Consider the following 21,454-nt stretch of genomic DNA (forward strand, 5'->3'; position numbering starts at 1 on the left):
TATTACTAAAAATACTATCCACGCGTTTTTCATCACTTGGCTGATCCATGAACAATGCCATGGGACCAGCCAAGTGAAACGCAAGAGCACGCAAACATAAAAATGCCGCTACACAAACGCACACTTGATGTAAGCCCACTAATTTTTTATATGCACTTCAACTGAACTAACTTGTTTCCAAATCCACAGATACAACTGTTTTTCCTTCTTTTTTTTAGTTTGATTAAGTACGTCCTCAGTCAGGTCCAGCTTCAAAAATTATTGCAATTACGCTCAAAATAGAAGAAGAGCAATAAAGCAAAATTAATTAAGAAACTTTGGCAAAGCAAAAGATTACAGTAAATTCTCATTACAGCACAAAGGCAGGTTCTGAAATTTCAGAAGACACATTTGGAAACAAACTTAGCCAAAGAATCGCGCAAAAAAAATTCCAATGGTTTGATCAACCAATCCAAAAAAACAGCATAACCAACAGACCATGAATGTATAACAACTATATACCGACCGAAATTGAATCAAGGAAAAAAGAAATTCAAGCCACCAGAACATCCAAGGAATAAGATACAGGGTCACAAACTGGCAATTACCCTCCTGAGTGAGAGACTGGAGTAGTTTCAAAGTGGCCGTCTTTAAATGTATGAACAAACTGTTGTGGCAGAGCATGCTCCCCCTGCAATAGAACAGAGGTAAGAGATCTAAAGCGAACTCAAGGAACAAAAACTTAATTTTACTTCCTTCTTGGTCTTATTGATGCACTTAATAAGCATAGATGCTTTCTCCATTTGATGCGGATAGTTCATGGGAAGATAAACAACCAGCAGACTACATATTAGATTGTAACACTAAGTTGTTCAGACTTAGTGCCAAGAGATATCCTATTTCACTAACACCAGTTGATGCCTGACAGATATGACTACACTGAGACTGCATGCCATACAACCCAACCGACACCCTTACAGGTCAATGCAGGTTTTATCAACATTAGTAACATCCTTTAACATAGTCAAGTAAGAATCGTTACAATACCAACTCTGGCTACACTTGGTCAACATGCAGTGGAAAGAACTTGGAGATAGGACCAACCCCAAGAAACAATCTCCAATATTTTCTGTTTACTCAAATGAATCCTTATGTACTACTTTTTTTATATGTCTTATGCTAGCAGCTTTGACATCCAAAGACTACCAATAGCTAGTGTTCACAACTATAGTCCTCAACAAGGAGTATGTATTGGCCAAATACCAATGCACCCAAATGTCATTCGATTGCTAGAGACCTCTTCCAGCACACATTCCCAAAAAAAAATATTGGGATTGAAGTACAGCGTGTTCAGGGGGGCCTTCTGGATATTCACTTGAATGTTCAGGATATTTCTCATAGACCAAGCAGACAGCTTAGACAAAATATATCAGTTTTCAGATTAAAGTTATTTTAACCTTTTTTTTTTAATTTTTAAAAAGGAAGTATGTATTGGCCAATAACCAATGCACCTAGTGTCCCTTGATCACCAGAACCTTTCCCAGCACGCTTTCCAAAAAGATTAGAGTCTTACACAAATATATCAGATTTTCATACTCATTGTGTCATTCTAAACTTCCACAACCCATTATGTTTAATGTTCAATTCCAGTAATCAAACTATGGTAACATTGATCAATGCCAATCCAGAGCTGTTTAACAAACATCCCACTTTACAAACAAAATATCACATGTACCACAACATGCCTGCTCTAATGTAACTTTCAGTCAAAATGAAACTATAACTGCACAGTCAACAGTAAAAAAAAAAAATGTTTTGGATCAGCAGCTGTTTAACAAACATCCCACTTTACAAACAAAATATCACATGTACCACAACATGCCTGCTCTATCTAACTTTCAGTCAAAATGAAACTATAACTGCACAGTCAACAGCAAAAAAAATTATGTTTTGGATCAGCAATATCAAGAACCGTGAAAGACTACTACCTAAAAAAACTGTTTGCAAGCAAAACTGGGGGGGGGGGGAATAACCATATCCATTTAAGAAGCCAGAAACTCAAACAACTAAGAGGAGAAAAGAAACCAGGAAACATACCCAATCACCATCAGGCTCAGCACCAGGTACCAAAACATTGATCTCACTAGACTTTGCAGTTGTTATAGATGTGCCAAGAGATTCTTTGCTTAAATATAACTGGCATCCTGTCGTATTGTCCACTGAAATAGTTGGAGCTGATCCCTACAATAGCCACATAGTAGGTAAACGACTAAGATCATACACCAGGCATTAATACCATTCTCAATCAAAAACTATTTTCTATGTTTATTAGGTTGAAATCTTAGAATAATACAATTGGATTTCAATTTGACATCATAAAATCATTTATGAGGTGAAATAAGGATACCTGGCATTGCACCTCAACCCCATTGCAATTTACAATCTCAAAAGCAGCCACGACATCCTACATTGTCAAGTGAACAATTAAATTAATCCATATACCTCAATATGCATTGCTTCCATTACTCATAAAAGTTGTTCTTCTGTTTGTTTTTTGTCTTTTTTTTATTTTTTATTTTATAGTTTTTATTGCTTCCATAAATCTTAAAAGTTCTTTACTTTTTTTTTTATCAGTGAAAAAAATATATATAAAGTTATTTATTTTATTTTTCATATATCATACTAACCGTAAATACAACTCCCATCTTAGTGCACTTGTCAATTGTAATATTGTTGACTTTCCCTGCAGATTGCTCAAATAAAAATGAGTTCCTCATGGCTTTAAAAACAAGTAACAAAAAAACATTTTTCATGAGTCTACTAAAATTACCTTGAATCTGCAAGACAGACTCTTTGCATCCATAAACATATACAGATTGTTTTGAATCACAATCATCAATAACCAATTGCTTTTTTCCAATTTGATTCTCAACAACCCACCTGCCAGAAGATACAGCATTTTTGAAATAGTGAAATTATTTAATGCAATTATTCCTTACATAAAGCAAACAATATAAAGAAGATCAGCATACTTACTTACGACCCACTTGAAGCTCTAACTTTGGTGGTCCTGCTTTAGAAAATGAAGGCGAATTTGAACGACCTTTTTCACCAGCACTAACAACGCCACTTCTATCTGCACGGTTCTTTGTCTTCATATCATCTGTGACCTTTCTCAGACCTAGGATGTTGGAAATCCAGATCACAATTGGCCAGAATGCCCATAGAAAACAAAAGATAATGAAAAAAATAAAAAGGGAGGAAAAAAAAAGAACCTGTAGTCACAGGCTTCCCCGAACTAATTTCTTGGAAAACAGCAGCCATCCCTTCTTTTGGGCGTGATGATGAAGCCTGAGAAGATTCTGAACTGAAAAGAGAAGCTGGTGGAGGAGGTGGAGGAGCAGGGGCTCCAGGCGTAGGAGCTTTTGGTGGAGCAGCAGCCGGTTTTCCCGTAGCACTCCAAACTGGGCCCAATGGATAGTGACTCTTAACATAATCCCGCAAGCCAGGTAAATATAGTTCCTTGATGGCTTTGGCCCATTCAACATGATTAGGGTCTTTGCTTTTATACTCTACAAGAACCTGACTTTCACAACGAAACATGTCAGCAACTAACAAATGGAAATTTTAACTCATAAATCCAATACATTAAGTGTTATTAAATATGGCAAGGAAGAACGTGTGCCAACTAGGTCGTCTAATTTTGGACCACAGCACATTCCCAAAGTGGAATACAAGTATTAAACATCAAACAAATAAAAATCAATCGACATTAAGTTTTCCATTCTTAATTCTTTTCTTTGTAATGAATCAATATTCACTAGATGCAGCAAATATGTAAGAAAATGAATGAGGATGGACTACTTTTTTTCTTCTAAGTCTAATTTTGCTTCCACAGAAGCTAATAGTCCCTTCATCTGTTTGTATGTAACAACTATCATAATTGAGAAGTTCATGGCAGCATTTTAAAGCAAACTACTGGGCACCTGAAAACATTTAGATTACCTTGTTGTTGTAAAATTCAGCCATTTGCCAACTCTCTTCCACATGTGCAATAGGCATGCTCATACCTTGAAAAGGGAAAAATAAACATTAGAAGTCAAAGAATATGAAATGAAATCATCTGCTCTTGGCATACAAAGACAATCATTCTTTCCCTTACCACAGTCCTTTCCAGTAAATGCAATCCATGCCAGTGCCGAAAGACTATCAGTAGCAGACTTCAAGTGGTTAAAAAAATCAGATCGCCTCCCTTCTGTCAATGCATTTGCTTTTACCATCACCTCATTCAGTGGCTTGAGAAATTCAGGTAACCCAGCAGGATCAGGTTTCTGCAAAATAAGAATAAACCTATAAGATAAATTTTATTTTAATTTTTTAATTGGTAAGTTATACACACTCCTGGTGAATTTTACACCCAAGACTTCACTCTCCACTCATCATATGGAAGAAAAAAGTGCCAACTGAGCTAAATCTCATTGGCAATAAAACCCATATGATGAGGCAGTCAACTCACCAGCAATAGCATTGCTAAAGATGAAAAAGTAGATAGTACCCACATAACCTCTCATTTCCACTATTTTCAGCAGCTATTGCACAACAACCAAGGTACCAAGCACTCGCATCAACATAAGACTTTCACGTGAATTGCACAAAAAAATTACCATACAAAATTTACATTACCCAATACAATTTTAAGGCTCCACTGTCACAATTTTTAGAACCAATAACCTAAAAATTTGAATCCAACTTTATGTGACCATTCTCAATGTGGTTTCTGAGCAACTCACAAACATTCCAAAACCCAAATCACAATTCACGGTACAGCCAATCAAAATCATTAATCAGAATGAGAAATGAAAACCCACCTAGATCAGAAACAAATATAAAATATCTATACAATTTTTTTTTCTATCTGGCTTAGAATAAGAGATCTATATAATAATGCTATCCATGCAAAATAACCAAAATCAAGTTTGTTCACTAAATTTCTAGACTGTGAGATCTATACAATAATGCTATCCATGCATAATAATAAGCCAAAATCAAGTTTGTTCAATAAATTGATCGATTGTGAGATCTATATAATAATGCTTATCCATGCATAATAGCCAAAAAAATCAATATCATTCAATTTGACACTTTTTGCTCCTATCACAATCACCCAAAAAACAAACCCTGCCATTCTCAACATCAAACATACAAATTCGAAGCGATTCAATTTCACCAATCCTATAACCAAAATCAAAACGTGCAAAAGCTGAAAATGCATCAAGAAAAATTGGGAAAAATGAGTGACCTGAGTTTGTTTGGCTTTGATAAGAAGCTCCTTTTGAACATTGAAAGCTTCTTGCAGCACATTCGTGACCTCCAACACCTGTCCCCCAATTTTCTCAGCCGCGCTCGAAACCCTACCCAAGTACTGCGAAACCAGATCGTCGAACGCCAAAATCGACGGATCCGACGACGACGCCGCCGCCGCCGACGTGTCGTCGTCGAAAGCGGGTAAACCTCTCGACCCGAACCCGTTCGACAGCGACTCTAGCCGAGCCACCGCTGATTCCAGCCGAGCTATCAGCTTCTCCTCCATTTCTCTCTCTCTCTCTCTGAGATTTTCTCTATCTGAAAAAAACACACACACAATGTCTGTCTCTGTGAGACTGTGAGGTGGCTTTTAATTATTTGCTTTCTTTATCTTTTTTCTCTCTCTGCTTTTTAAGTAATAGTTTTTAATTTTTGTGACACCGAAAGGTGAAAAGGGAATTTTGATTTGGCGGTTCTAATCTTTGGCGCGGGTTTGGGTTTAGAGAGAGAGAGAGAATGTGGGGGGACACGTGGCGGTTTGAGAGGGAATCATGGGGGTTCGAGAGCTGTGGAACACCACCAGTTAGAAATGTCGAACTGGTTTTAAGTGGCTAAAAAGAGTGGACGGTGGATACACAAAAATGGGAGCGTGGGAGAGATTGATTAAATGGGTTATGGCCCTTAGCATTTGGCGTGGAACCTAAGCAACACCCCATCCATTTTAGACTTCAGCCACCCCAACTTTTTTTTTTTTCAAACCAACAAGACCCAATTAATTGACTTACCAAAATTCTTCATTGTACTGAAAATTAAGAGATTGTAATTTTTTATTTTTTTTTTGGTTTCTCATAGGGTGTTCGGGTCAATTTATGTGCACCGCGACTAATCTACACTTGCGGTGGGAGTGTACTGTTGGCTGCGACTCAAACTGAAGAGCAAACTCAGTCGAACCCCGAAGCCTTACCTAATGGTGGACAAACAATTGAACCACACTTGGTAGTTAAGATTGTAAAATGAATCATTAAGAGAATGAGGATGAAATATATAAACCAAATTCTCTTATATTTCATATTAAATATTAAAAATTTAAAGATTGTAAAGTATCATATTTTTTAATTTTTAATATTTAATAAGAACTATAAGAGAATTTGGTTTAAATATTTTGTCCTCGTTATCTTAATGATTCATTTTGGAGTTCAATGTGTAATCATAGAAAGACAACTCTATCATCAACCATCTTGTAAATGGGAGTGTGGGACTCAAGAATCTTGCCTGGTTACTTTAGAAGCAGCATGATGACTCATATAGAATATGAGCCAATCACGGTGCTCATTTGTTGGTAATCAAGAGATTAGCGTGGATGATTTTGTAGCATGGATAGATAAGGTCCCAGGATTGATTGAAAAGCAAGTGCTAATGGGAGTATCTTTCTCATTATGGTCAATGTAAGATTAATAATATTTTTATCAAAAGACAAAATTTCTTCTTTTAAAAAAACCACTATTTTACTCCTAGTCCACTATTTTATTCATTAGCTATGAGTGAATTCAGTGTGTACTGTGTAAAATGTAGCATACTACAGGAGTAGATGTACTATTTGTAGAGTAATATAGTCTTGTTTTTCATGCTTGATAATTTGATAATTGGAGAATGATGATTTTTTGGTAATGTTATTCTAATAATGTTATTTGTATTTTTTAAAAATTCATATGAGTGAAAAAGTATATGGAAATACGGTGTAATGTTGTTTAAAAATTGAAAATATGTGTTTAAACACATATATCAAACGGCCCCTAAGTGTTTTAAACTTTCAGTTAGAAATCCTGAGAAGTGTCTTAAAGTATAGCAATCCATTATAAAAGAACACAAAAGTTACTACTTTGAAACATTGCACACGTGCAAATCCAAAAATGGATGCATGAACACCACAAATTTCTATGATCTCTATGATCGCTTGTGCTAATGCGAGCATGTTGGAGATAGATTGTACTTCAAGGATGGAAAAGGAAAACAAACAAAATAGACATTGGAGAGGGGAATCGCACAAGCCTAAAACAGGCAGGCACATGGACTAGTCCAACAGTTTTAGTGCAAATAAGTCTCGTCTTGTTGTCCTAGCCAAAGAGAGAAGTTTTAAATTGCAATTGATGGTTGACCAATGGCCACTATGTCGATCTTGCTAGTATTCAGCCAAACAACACCCTAAGCTTGGCTCCATGTCCAAATGGTCGAGGTTAACCAAACCACACCACAAAACAATCAAGCCATCGATCTAGGTTAATTTGCATCATGTCCAATTGAGAGTAGCTCATGTAAAAATCGACTTCCGATATGATTACACAAAAATGAACTGAAAGACATTTTTTTGTAACATCTCACATTTATTATAACTCGCCAATCGTAATCATTTAATACAATATGATAAAACTTTCTCCCTCGCAATCATGGGAAAGGTGTCTGCCACCCAAGTCCCTCAAGCATCATGAATTGATGGTGTGGTGTCAAGCTTCCTCTTTAGCAGCCTAGGGAAGAGCCCACCACCCTTGAACTCTATAAATAATGCCACTCCACCATAAAGAACTACATGCACTCTATCTTCTCAATACTTTGCCATTTTATTGTGTTTACTCTATAATCCTATTCACTAAGAGCATCCACAGCAGTGGAACTAAAAATTTAGCAATTTAGCTCCACCAAAAGTTACTTTATCTATTTTACCTACACACATGCTGCAGCAGTGGATCTATTTTAGCTTTCAATACAATAAAATAATATAAATATCACAATAAAATAATATATCTACCACAATAAAATAATAAATCTCACTACAATATAAACACCACAATAAAAAGGTAATGTGAACACAAAATAAAAAATTAATTTTTTTTAGCTCTCATGAACAGTGCACATCTATCTATAGATGCAAGATCAGAAGAATAGCTAAAAAAATATGATTTAAATTTCCATCACGCTTCTTTTTGGTGTTTGTTAAAGCTAAAATAGCTATATAGCTATTTAGCTCCACTGCTGCAAGTGCTCTAACTTGCTTGTTGAGGTGACTTCGAGCAATCTTGCTAATTGATCTCTGGTTACAAGCTCCTCAAGAATTATTGAACGTCCGATATTTGTGCTCGTCAAAATTTTCTATTCCAACTATTTAATTTTTTAGCTGAATAAATAAATATATATATATATATATATATATATTAATAAGAAATAGAAAACAATCTCAATCCATCTCTATTAAATGAGACAATAACCAAGAAGATAGAGAAGATATGAAAATTGATCCATCTCAGTTACAGTGTTACACTGAGTAGCCCGATGGGCCAAATTATGATATAAAAAATTTACATTTATGTAATAAAAAAAGAAATTCCAGCAAGGGAGCGAATTTAAGGTAGCCTTCAAAATCTAGGGAAGAAAGGATAAAGGAATGAAAGTAATGTAGAGCTTTAATAAACTTTTTAAGAGTCTCCTTCGAACGTGACAAAGGAGAGCTTATGAAAAAAAAAAAAAACAGCCAGCTAAATGGAATGGCTTAAGCTACTCACATATAAAGGCAGTAGCCCACCACATATCTTCTATTCTCCAATGGAAGGAAAAGTAAAACGAATTTGGAAAAAGGCCATCATATCTAGATACCGCAGAGGACAAATTATGAATAGAACAATCAATGGCATCTTCTTTTTCTTGCCATAAATCACTGAAATAAAATAATGGCTATCATACATGATACATGCACTAGCCCCTACAGCAAGAATTGCAAATGGTCCTTATCCTTTATAGTAAAATTGAATTAAGGACAACATGGTTGATCGTGCAGTTACGTTGGTGCACCGTGTCATACAAATTAAAGATCTCAGATCAGATCTACTTAAATTGACTTAAAAGAATAATAGCTACCAATACCATTGATTAATAATTCCATCTATGATTCTGGTCAGTCCGTAACCAAAGCATAGATGGGTTTTAAAATAAGCTGTCTCGACATAATTCCTTTTCCTTTAGTGAGGCTTCCAAATCCAACTTCCAAGCAATAGAATGATTGCTTGAGCCGAGGGTTAGGTTAATCATAATTGAAATTGAATAGGAGTTGGTGCAATCTCTGTTCCTCTTAGCAATTAACTACAGGTGGTAAGCAATTGACTTCTTTTGATGCTACGTAATTGTCCACAGGTATGTGACATTTTAATTGTTTGATAGGTAAGGTACCGTATATGTTTATCTGAATTCTGAAGACAAACCCCAGAAGGAAAACACTATTATAACCACCACCTTCTGTTCTCACCCTTCACACCTAGAGCTTGATTGATTTTGGCGTCACCTCAACTCAGTCTCAGGTGGGATGGTCATGGCCCATGGGCCAGGCATGCCAGCCTGAACGTCTTTGGGCTAAAGCAGATGTTCTTCAGCGGGACTAAATTTCCGAGGTGGGATTGGGCTTGGACTTGACATTATGGCCCAGACTGATCCAGTTCGCCCAATGATTGATTTTATTTTTGTAAAAAAGTATACATATCACGGGCTTGAACAACTTACCAAACTTTTAGCATTTAACTTGACCACATACTTCTCACTGGTCTGGCTAGAGGAATCACCCCATGTGATTGCTTTTCAAGTTCTGAGAGACATTGAACATGTTCCTGTCCAAGCATAATTTCTTGACCTCTGTTCTTTTTTTCTTTTTCTTTTTTTGATTTGGATCTTGACCTCTGTTCTGGATTTTGATTGTGATTTTAATGAAAGGTCTTTACATAAAATAAGAAAAACTCACCATTTATTTGCTGGCCTTTAACTTAAAAAAAAAAAAAAAAGAAGAGGCACAAATTTAGAGCCTTTTCTAGTGCTGAGTTATTTAAAATATTTAAATGATGTGATACTTTAAACACGGTTTTATTCACACACAAAATTAATAGTAAAATAGACTCTATTGACCAATTTAGTTAATTTTCAGTCAACTCTATTCTACTTTTTTTGCATCCAAACTGACCCTATTCTATTCCTATAGGAACAGAGCCAAGAATTTTGTTTGGGGAGGCAAGTTTCGGCACTAATATATAAGTTATAAGAGCACATTTTACAATAAAAAAAATATAATTGTAAAAAATAAAGTTATGTCTCTATAATTATTAGATCAGTTATTTTTTTTTAAAGAGCATCATTGGACTAATTCAAATATTTGGAAAAATCAACTCTTATTTTTGTAGACTATATTTTAAAAACATTAAAATAATTATATACATATATTAAGAAAAATTTCAAAATTTTGGGGCCATGGCCCCCCACCCATGTACATGCCTCCACCCTGATTCCCTAGTTGAACAAGCTATTAAACTGTCAATTTGTATGGATCTCCTTTATTGATTTCTTCATTAAGTTTATACACAGTTTTTTTATTGGAAGTGACAAGGGTAATTCTTGAAGTCTAAGTAAAGCTAATGGACCTGATTGTATTTGACGATTTTGCTTGTGTACCCTTAAACGACACCATAAAGCTAACGGGTCCATCCCAAAGCTGGCAGGTTCGTCCCAAAGCTGACAGGTCCAACCCAAAGCTGACAAGTGCGCCTCAAGATCCTTGGTGCGTTTGTGAGACAACTAGAAGACATAGACGGAATGAGAAGCTGACGACTTGAAGCTGACGGGGGCAAGAGAAACTCTTGACGGGTCCAACATGTATTTTACTTAAGCTCCACGTATGAATATGTAAGGAAATATCTTGTGCCCACGATAAATCCTAATAAAAAAGACTCCTACAATGAAAGGATTCCACAAGATGCGCAAATTAAAGAAGATATCTCCCACAAGGAAAGATCTTCTCAGACAAGAAACGAATGTCAACCCTATGCTACTATAAAAACCTCAATACCTTCACAAACCAAAGTACGCTTAATTCACCCTAGCTCTAGCACTCGAGTTGTGGAAATTTCTCTAACTTGATTGTCGGAGGGTATTTGGTTGATACCACACCGGTACTCTTTGTAGGTTTTTCTTCTTTCCTTGTGTTGTGCAGGTCTTGTTTGGAGCACATGAGGATCATGTTATTCACTAACAATTTTCGGCATATCAGTTGGCGCCATTTGTGGGAAATGATAGGAAGTAAGCCGTACTATCGCTTCCCAAACAAAGAGTTGCATGATACTTATTCACTCAATGGCAACCACCAACAATCAAGAGGACGAACTGAGCACCACCTCCCACAAGAGACAAGTTCAAACGCTTGTTGCAGCTGTAGAGTGTCTTACCAAGCAAAACCATGACCTAGAAGAGCAACTGCGCCAAAAGAACGCAGTGCTTAGCACCCAAGAGGAGGACCAGGAAGGGACCAGCACCAAAAGGAGAAACCAAGAGGGGCTGGAAGGCAGCAACGCCCTAACTAGACAAGGTGGCAAGATACCAACTATCCATCCATTGCAGATACGGCTCCACCATTGCATATAGTCGCCAAGATGCAAATGATGAAAAAATGAATGGACTTCATGATAAACACCCTTAGAGGGCAGGTATCAAACGATCTTGATGAGTTGGTCCACTGAACGAACTCGCCCTTCACTGCTTCAGTCACCTCGTTCCTCCTTTCGCCAAAGTTCTGCATGCCCCAGGTGGAAACTTACGACGGCAGTAGGACCCCCTCGATCACTTGGAAACCTTCAAAACACTTATGCACCTACAAGGGGTAGTAGATGAAATCATGTGTCGGGCCTTCCTAACAACGCTAAAGGGTCCTGCAAGGGTATGGTTCAGTAAGTTGACGCTAAATTCCATCAGCACTTTTTAGGAGTTAAGCGTCCAGTTCAACTCGCACTTTATTAGGGGGCACAAACACAAGAAGACCACGACATGCCTGATGAATATTAAACAACGGGAGGAAGACACGTTGAGATCCTACATAGCACGCTTCAACAAAGAGGCGCTCTCAATTAACGAAGCCAATGACAAAATACTCATAGCTACGTTTACCAACGAACTACGGAAGGGTAAGTTCCTATTTTCCTTATACAAAAATGACTGCAAGACTATGTCGGAGGTACTCTACAGGGCAACTAAGTACATGAATATTAAAGACACGTTGCTGGCCCAAGAAGATAGGCCTAAGAAGAGGGAAAGAAAGGAGGAAGCACGTCTGGACAAAGGACGAAAGAGAACAAGGACTAGGGACTGACCAAAAGATGGGCGTTCCAAACCCCTACTGGGAGGTTTACAAACTTCAAGCCTTTAAATGCCCCGATTGACCAAGTTTTGATGCAGATCAAGGACGAAGGAGCGCTGACATTCCCAGGGAAGCTAAAGGGAGACCAAAGGTCCTGAGATAAGTACTACCAATTTCACTAAGATCACGGGCATGACACATCTGACTATTATGACTTAAAGCAACAAATTGAAGTCCTTATCAGGCAAGGAAAGTTGCAGAGATTCATTAGCAAAGAGAGGACGGACACACCACAGGAGCAACCCATACGACAAGAGAACGAACATCCCAAGTCGCCCATAGGAGACATAAGGATGATCGTGGGTGGAACTATAGCCTCCTGCTCCACTAAAAAGGCTCGCAAGACTTACCTAAAAATGGTTCAGAACATCTAGCTCACGAGCATTGTTCCCAAGATGGCATAAGTCGATAATCCCATCATTGAATTTTCAGAGGAAGAGGCTCACCGTCTCCACCACCCGCATGACGATGCACTAGTAGTTAGCATACAAATGGGGGATTACAACACACACCTGGTCCTAATTGATAATGGCAGCTCCGCCGACATCCTTTACTACCTAACATTTCCAGCAAATGAGGATTGATAGAGAATGACTGGTTTTGACTAATGCTCTGCTCGTTGGTTTTGGAGGAACAAGGGTATTCCCCCTCGGTGCAATCACATTACCTGTCACAGTTTGTGATTACCCCCAGCAGATCACTAAGGACGTGACATTCCTTGTAGTTGATTGCTCGTTCGCTTACAATGCCATCTTAGGACGACCTACCCTGAACTCGTGGAAAGCGGTAACTTTAACTTACCATTTGATGATCAAATTCCCTACCGAGTACGGAGTGGGAGAATTACATGGAGATCAAGTGGCTACTTGCGAGTGCTACATAGCTATGTTGGAGATGGACGACCATTTTCAGACCATGAATATAGAAGAGCATCAGGCGGTAGCAGAGCCCGTTGAAAAACTTGAGGAAATACATCTTGACGATTCCAGACCCAACCGAGTGATACCTTGCCAGTCCGCCTATCCACCAAGCACTCACAACCTTTCTCCAAGAGAATCAGGATGTCTTCGCTTGGAGTCATGAAGACATGCCAGGGATCGACCCCTCAGTCATAGAACACTAATGTATCACCTACTTTTCCACATGTCCAACAAAAGAAGAGAGTATTCGCCCAGGAGCGGGACCGGGCTATAGCGGAAGAAATCTGCAAGTTGCACGACGCATACTTCATCAGGGAAGTGTGTTACCCTGACTGGCTAGTCAATGTAGTGATGGTTAAGAAAGCCAACAAGAAGTGGAGAATGTGCATAGACTTTACGGACCTGAACAAAGCGTGACCCAAAGATAGCTACCCGCTACCTCAGATTGACGTTCTCGTAGACTCTATAGCTTGACACCAATTGCTAAGCTTCATGGATGCCTTCTCTGGCTACAACCAGATCAAGCTAAACGAAGTTGATCAAGAGAAGACTTCGTTTGTCAAAAGCCAGGGGCTATTCTGCTACAAAGTGATGCCATTCGAACTCAAAAACGCAGGCGCGACGTATCAGAGACTCATGAACAAGATGTTTACACATCAGATCGGAAGGAATATCGAGGTCTATGTTGACGACGTGCTGGTAAAAAGTCGAAGAGAGGACGATCATTTGGACAACCTTAGGGAAACCTTTGACACCTTCCTCTCTTACAACATGAAGCTCAATCCAAGCAAGTTTGCATTCGGGGTGACGACTAAAAAATTCTCAGGTTTTATGGTGTCTCAGAGAGGTATCGTAGTCAACCCCAACAAGGTTTGGGCCATTATGGAAATGACACCACCAATGAACGTGAAGGAAGTCCAAAGCCTCAACGACAAAGTAGCGACACTCAATAGGTTTGTATTCCAAGCGGCAGACAAGTGCCTACCTTTCTTCCGCACGTTGAAGAAGTCTTTTGAGTGGACCGCTGAGGGTCAACAGGCGTTCGAGGATTTGAAGGCCTACTTCTCTTCCCCACCATTGCTAAGTCCCTCCAAGCCTGAGGAAGAGTTGTTCCTCTATTTGGCAATATCTCCAGCTGCCGTTAGCACGGCCTTGGTTAAGGAGGAAAATAGGGCGCAAATGCCCGTGTACTACACCAGCCGAGCACTTCAAGGTGCGGAGGAGAAAAACCCACCAATAGAGAAGCTTGCCTTCGCTCTAGTTACCATAGCCCAAAAAAGCCATATTTCCAGGCCCACAACATCGTCATCTTGACTGACAAGCCTCTACGGCGAGCAATGAGTAGTCTTGAAGCCACCGGATGAATGGTGCTATGGGCAATAGAACTGAGTGAATTCGACGTACAATACAACCATAAAGGGGCAAATAATTTCCGACTTCATTGCGGAGTTCACTAATATGGAAGGCCAGGGGGCAGAAGAACATCTTTAATGGAGCATTCACATGGATGGGTCACCTAATAGGCAGGCTGGAGGAGCCGATGTAGTGCTCCATTCCCCTGAAGGAGATGAAGTTGAGTGCATGGTTCGACTTGACTTCTCGATAACAAACAATGAGGCCGAGTACGAAGCATTGGTGGCAGGAGTAGACCTTGCTAAAGCTGTGGGAGCAACAAGTGTGATCATACATTGCAACTCTCAGGTGATCATCAATCAAATAAACAACGACTACGAGAGAAAAAGGGAAAGAATAAAGAAGTACCTAGAGTAAGTGTAGAAACGAGCAAGTGAGTTGCCCACCAAGTTCCTCCAATCCCAAGGGAGGAGAACAAACAAGCTAATCGCCTAGCTAAAGCCGCATCAGCAGAACATATGCTTATTTCCAGTAAGGTACTTTCTTTTGTATAGTTTTCTCCTTTAATCAATGATGTCAGTGTATGGGAAACAAACTAGGGAAGCAACTGGACTATCCCAATAGACTCTTATTTGAAAGAAGCTACGCTACTCGACGATAAGGAGGCTGCAAGAAAACTGAAGATCCAGGCAGCGTGATTCATCTTGATAAAGGACATCCTTTACAAAAGGGGTTTCTCCCACCCGTGTCTAAGATGCTTGAGTCCTAAAGAAGCAGACTATGTCATGAGAGAATTCCATGAAGGCATTTGCAGGAACTACTCAAGATCATAGTCCTTGGTACACAAAATGATTCTAGCCGGGTACTACTGGCCTACCATGTAGAAGGACGCACATGCCTATGTTAAAGCCTGCGACAAGTGTCAAAGGTTTAGCAACGACATCAGGCAACCAGTAGAAGAACTCACCCCTATGGCAACCCCATGACCTTTTGCTCAATAGGGACTGGACATTGAACATCGTGGGTCCATTCTTGATAGCAATGGGACAGCTGAAGTTTCTAATAGTCGGCATAGCTTACTTCACCAAATGGTGAAAGCTGAAGCCCTGGCCACCATTATAGAAAAGAACGTACGTAGCTTCGTTTGGAGGAACATCATTTGTAGGTACGGAATCCCTAAGGTCTTGGTGTCAGATAACGGGAGGCAGTTCGACAATGACTCCTTCAGGGATTTTTGCTTACAATTAGGGATTAAAAACCACTACTCCTCCCCTACCCACCCTCAGACTAACAGATAAGTCAAAGTCACAAACTGATCTTTGCTTTGAATCATCAAGACTCGGCTCGAGAGGGAAAATGGTGTATGGCCAGAAGAGTTGCAAAGCATACTATGGGCATATAGGACGACAGCCAAAACTCCCACAGGAGAGACGCCGTTCCGACTGGCATACGGGAGCGAGGTAGTCATCCTAGCTGAGGTCGGCCTCACGAGCTACAGGGTGGACAATCACGATGAGAAGAGGAACGATTAGGCCATATGTCTACAGCTTGACCTAGTGGATTAAGTCAAGGCGATAACTAAGCAAAGGTTAGCACGATATTAGGACTTTATGGCCAAGCACACAACGCCAAGGTCAAGCACAAGGACTTCCAAGTTAGAGATCTCGTGCTGAGGAAGGTCATTGATTCCACGAAAGATCCATCCCAAGGAAAGCTTGGACCCAACTGGGAAGGACCTTACAGAGTCACGTCATGGCAGAGGAAAGACACTTACTACTTGGAGAAGCTTGACGGACAGAAATTGTGTCATCCGTGGAATGCTGAGCATCTCAAGAAGTATTATCAATAGAAGACAGTATAAAGGACGCTACTCCTCATTTTCAGTTTATTTCTTTTAGTCATTTTTTTTTGTCAAATCTACAGTACTCTTTAAGCCCAAAGGGATGAATTTTATTCTTTTTGGAACAATTTTCTACTTATATATGCATTCATCACAATAAGAAGAGATATTCAGATATAACCTGCGTGCATATTTGATAAATTTATTACTAAGTTCACAAGGTGGATGAGTTTATTAAGTCCACAAAGTGGGCGAGTTTATTAGTGAGTCCACAAGGTGGATGAGTTTATTAGCTTATTAAGTCCACAAAGTGGATGAATTTATTAGTGAGTCCACAAAGTGGGCGAGTTTATTAGTGAGTCCACAAGGTGGACGAGTTTATTAGTGAGTCCACAAAGTGGACCAATTTGTTACTAAGTCCACAAAGTGGGCGAATTTATTACTAAGTCCACATTTGCCTTTGCCTCCTCAGCCTTCGCTCTGAGATTAGCTTCCTTCGTCACCTTCTTCTTCAAACCCTCCACCTCCTTGTTTAGAATGCAAAGGGCCTCCTTGTACTGTGCTTGCTCGTCGGTTAGGGTCTCATTACATTTTCTAAGGCGATGGATAACACTTTCCTCTGCAACGCACCTATCTTGGAGGGCCTTTATACGCACCATCGCCTGCAAAACTCGACAACCGTCAGCTAGAAAACTAAGAGTCATAAGGTGTATGTATCTGAGGGAGGAGATGTACCCTAGAAAGGTCAAAAAGACCTGACGACCCCAGGTCCTCGGTTTCTTGATTTCCACAAGGATCTAAGTCCATCTCCCTGATGACTAACTTAACCATCTCAACGGCGTAATCCTTATAGGTGAGGAGGCGACAGGTCTTGTCGCTGTTATCAAGCCTTTGCCAACCCCGTGACCTTGTCTGGGAGGTGATGACTTCTTCAACCCCTTATTAGTTGTGAGGGTAACCTTGTCTTTCTTAGGAGGGCAGTCCTCCTTCCCTTCAGCCTTGCGTTTAGGGAATCCCTTCCCAACAACTTTGAGAGCTGACGAGGACGCCACCTCCTTACCCTTTTTCTTTTCCTTCTCCTTTCTTTTACGGGCAGTGGCTGCCCTCACTGAGGCTCTCATTCTAGCTGCCTCCATTTCTGCAAAGGACGACTGATGAAGTTAGATGCATAGACGACATACAAATGGTAATGAGCAAAAAAGAGATCAAAATACTTATGTTGACGAGAGTAATTGTTTAATCTACGTGTTGTTGGCATTGGCTCTAGACCACCGCAATAGGCGTGTAGTGTATCAAGAGTAATCTCCCTGCACTTTTGTTCTTCAAATGAAACTTCAAGGACTCGACGAATGAATTCCTCTTGCTCGTCGGTTATGCGTGGACGGACACTCATTGAAAAAGGAAGCAGATGGCATCATTAGATTAAAAGGGTAGACAACATTAAATCTAAAAGATAGAAAATGAAGTAAAAGCAGACGACGCTAAACTTGACTCCTTAACAATGCCCCAAGTGTTGTCAAAACCACGAGGCATGGTAACCCACTCTTCTGGACGACATACCCAATTCATCCCTTGTACAAAAAAAAATATATTCTTCCACTTCCTATTGGAGTCAGGCATGTTTGACACCAGCCTTAGTGTTTTCTTCCTTACTGCAAAATGGAACATTCCTTGGGACAAGGCAATGTGCTGAGGTCGGTAGCACCAGAAGAACTCGTCCAATGTAAGCTGATGGTTTTTGCCGCTGAGAGGACCCTAAAGGATTTCAGCCCCAATGAATATCCTCCAAGCATTGGGAGTAATCTGGTTAACGGATATTCCTAAAAAATTGGCCAACTGACGGTGTAACAATGTCAACGGCAGCCTTAGTCCGACAGCAAACATGGCATCATACATGCCAACGTCTGCAGTTCTCCCCGAATAACACTTTTCAAACTTCTCAGGGAGACGGATTAGGATATTTTCAGGGATTTGGTAACGATACCTTAAGTCCTTAAAGATATTAAGTGTCATCGTTGATGGTCCATATCTTGAGAAGGATAAAGGGACGGGTATGGCCATCATCTAGGCTTCTTGAACTATCTCCCTTAGTAGCCCCTTCATTACCCTCAACCTCGTCCTCGTCCTCTTCCTCTCCCTCTTCTCCTTCACCTACCTCTCCATCATAACTTTCTTCTTCGTCAGGAGAATAGGCTAATAGCTCTCTCTTAGACGACCAGGAGAAGCCCTTATCAGGCTCATGCCCTGATTGGAAAAGTTCGTCGTAGCCCGCTCCCTCACGGATTGACGACTGCTCACTCATCGCTTCTCTAGACTTCTACACTTACAAGCAACAGAGGTATTCTAAGAACCTAAGTTGACAGCCTCTCTAAATAAGTAACGACCACTACAAAAAACAAAATGTAAAATGAAATAAAAAGAAAACGGTGGAAGACTTACGAAGATTAGTAGATGGTTGAAGAATGACAACTTTAGCAAGACGACGACAGCAAAAACAATGGGATCAATAGGATGATGGAAAAAAGATGATGAGCTCTCTCCCTCAAATTGGTAAGGTTGAAATAAGAAGAATGAAGGGAGAAGGCGAGGTATATATAGGATGAAAGGTGTATGGAAGACGAAGCGACACCCTCGTCCAGAAGTGAGGCCAACTAGGCTGAGCCACGTGTTTTGACATTTAATAATGGCTGCTCGAGGAATCAGTCAATAAATGCCCCTTTCCCTTTTTTCTTTTTTCTTTTTAAAAAAAAAAAAAAGTATACATGATAAAAGAATGACAAATCAAACTCCACAACCCTTTAGCTAAAGCTGACGAGATTATGGAGTAGGGGGCAGCTGATAAAGGTAATTCTTGAAGTCTAAGTAAAGCTGATGGACCTGATTGCATTTGACGATTTTGCTTGTGTACCCTTAAATGACACCATAAAGCTGACGGGTCTATCCCAAAGTTAACGAGTCCGTCCCAAAGCTGACGGGTCCAACCCAAAGCTGATGGGTGCGCCTCAAGATCCTTGGTGCGTTTGTGAGGCAACCAGAAGACATAGACGGAATGAGAAGCTAACGACTTGAAGTTGACAAGGGAAAACTCTTGACGGGTCCAACGTATATTTTACTTGAGCTCCACATATAAATATGTAAGGAAATATCTTGTAACTCACGTTAAATTCTAATTAAAAAGACTCCTATAAGGAAAGGATTCCGCAAGATGCGCGAATTAAAGAAGATCTCTTCCATAAGGAAAGATCTTCTGAGCCAAGAAAAGAATGTCAACCCTATACTACTAGAAAAATCCAAAGACTTTCACAAACCAAGGTACGCTTAATTCACCCAGCTCTGACACTCGTGTTGTGAGAATTTCTCTAACTTGACCGTTAGAGGGTATTCGGCTACCACACCGGTACTTTTCGTAGGTTTTTCTTCTTCCCTTGTGTTGTGCAAGTTTTGTTTGGAGCACGTGAGGATTGTATTGCTTACTGACAATTTTCTTCATCATCAAAAAATATAAAAAAATATTACATTGGTTATAAGAGCAAAAAATTATTGAAGATTGTCTTTCATAATAGGGTCCAGTTAGAACAAACATTAAATTATCTACTTTTAGAAATATTTTATGAAAAATTAAAAAAATTATAAAATTTTTTAATTCTTAAAAAAACTTTTTTTAATTCTTAAAAAAACTTTTTTTAATTCTTAAAAAAACTTTTTTAAAAAATAAATATTATGGTGTAACTTAGGGCACATGTTATTAAAATCGTTGGTAATTAGATATCCTTTTAAGTTCGCATCAAACACGTGCTGGCTCCTCGCATGACTGTCCTGGTACCGTCTTATTAAAGAGAAAAATCTCACCGCTGCCAATCTTCAAAAAGAATTGTTATTTTGTATGATTTCATGAGTCATGTCATGAGCATTAATAATTCAGTTGTGAGAGAATTGCACCCTCTGTAGGAGACAACCACACATGCTATGAAGTACTAAAACTTGTACTGTGATACTGTGATGGTGGTTGCTACTTGCTACAGCATCCAAGGCTGCAACACGAGAAATGGGCTGTTGCAACAAACGATTACGCAAGTACTAAGGACAGTCATATGCATACACATATGATTTCAATGAATGTAATTGTTTAACATATAGTAAATTTATATCAAAATGAATTATTTATTTTGACTCAAGATAAATATTTTCTTTCATGATTATCAAAAAAAAAAAGATAAATATTTCTTTCATGAATTAGTTTTAATTTAATAAAGCTTTGCCATTTGGACTTCCACGAAGGAAGGTTGAAGTTATATATAAAATTCATTAGGTACACCTTTTAACAATAAAAATGGAGATTTAAATTTTAGATGTTTTTGTTAAAAATATCAGAAGATGTTACTTAAGTTGTAATATTTTTAGTATAACCATTTATATTTGATACATACCAAATTTTCAAATAATCAATGTAAATTGTTATTATTGTTTCAATTTTCATCTTATTCTTAAATTTTGTTTTTATAGTCTTGGTGTCTAAATTTATGTGGTCTCAATCCAGGATTACCATAAAAAGAGACTATCTATTTTCTTTGAGTCATTGAACCTTTCTAGTTGATTTAGAATCTACAATTTCAGTATTTAAGATCAATGATTGAATATTAACTTCTAGATCTTAAACACTTTTGTAATTATTGCAATTAAAATATGCGTCAATGGGTAATATAAACCTTGAAATTTAATATAATCTGCTTTTAAATTAATACCTACCAATGTATTTGAGTAATTTATATATGACATAGGAATATTAAAATGTGACTAAAAGGCATATTCGACTTTTAAGTAAGTGAAAGTATAAACTACGAGCCT

At 38.9% G+C, this 21,454-nt stretch overlaps 1 protein-coding gene across 1 annotated transcript; it reads right to left on the reverse strand.

Moving 5' to 3' along the window:
• Window positions 1–316: 316 nt before the first annotated feature.
• Window positions 317–5,730, reverse strand: LOC142643288 (cyclase-associated protein 1). Its single transcript, XM_075817838.1, has 10 exons — window positions 5,279–5,730; window positions 4,142–4,310; window positions 3,985–4,049; window positions 3,255–3,561; window positions 3,016–3,160; window positions 2,810–2,919; window positions 2,667–2,722; window positions 2,387–2,443; window positions 2,077–2,220; window positions 317–670 (listed from the first exon to the last, which is right to left on the reverse strand). The coding sequence occupies exons 1-10, from the start codon at window positions 5,567–5,569 to the stop codon at window positions 584–586; spliced, it is 1,431 nt and encodes a 476-aa protein (XP_075673953.1). The 5' UTR covers window positions 5,570–5,730; the 3' UTR covers window positions 317–583.
• Window positions 5,731–21,454: the final 15,724 nt, after the last annotated feature.

This window comes from Castanea sativa, chromosome 7, assembly GCF_040712315.1.
Source record: "Castanea sativa cultivar Marrone di Chiusa Pesio chromosome 7, ASM4071231v1".
In the NCBI taxonomy this organism is placed as follows: Eukaryota; Viridiplantae; Streptophyta; class Magnoliopsida; order Fagales; family Fagaceae; genus Castanea; species Castanea sativa.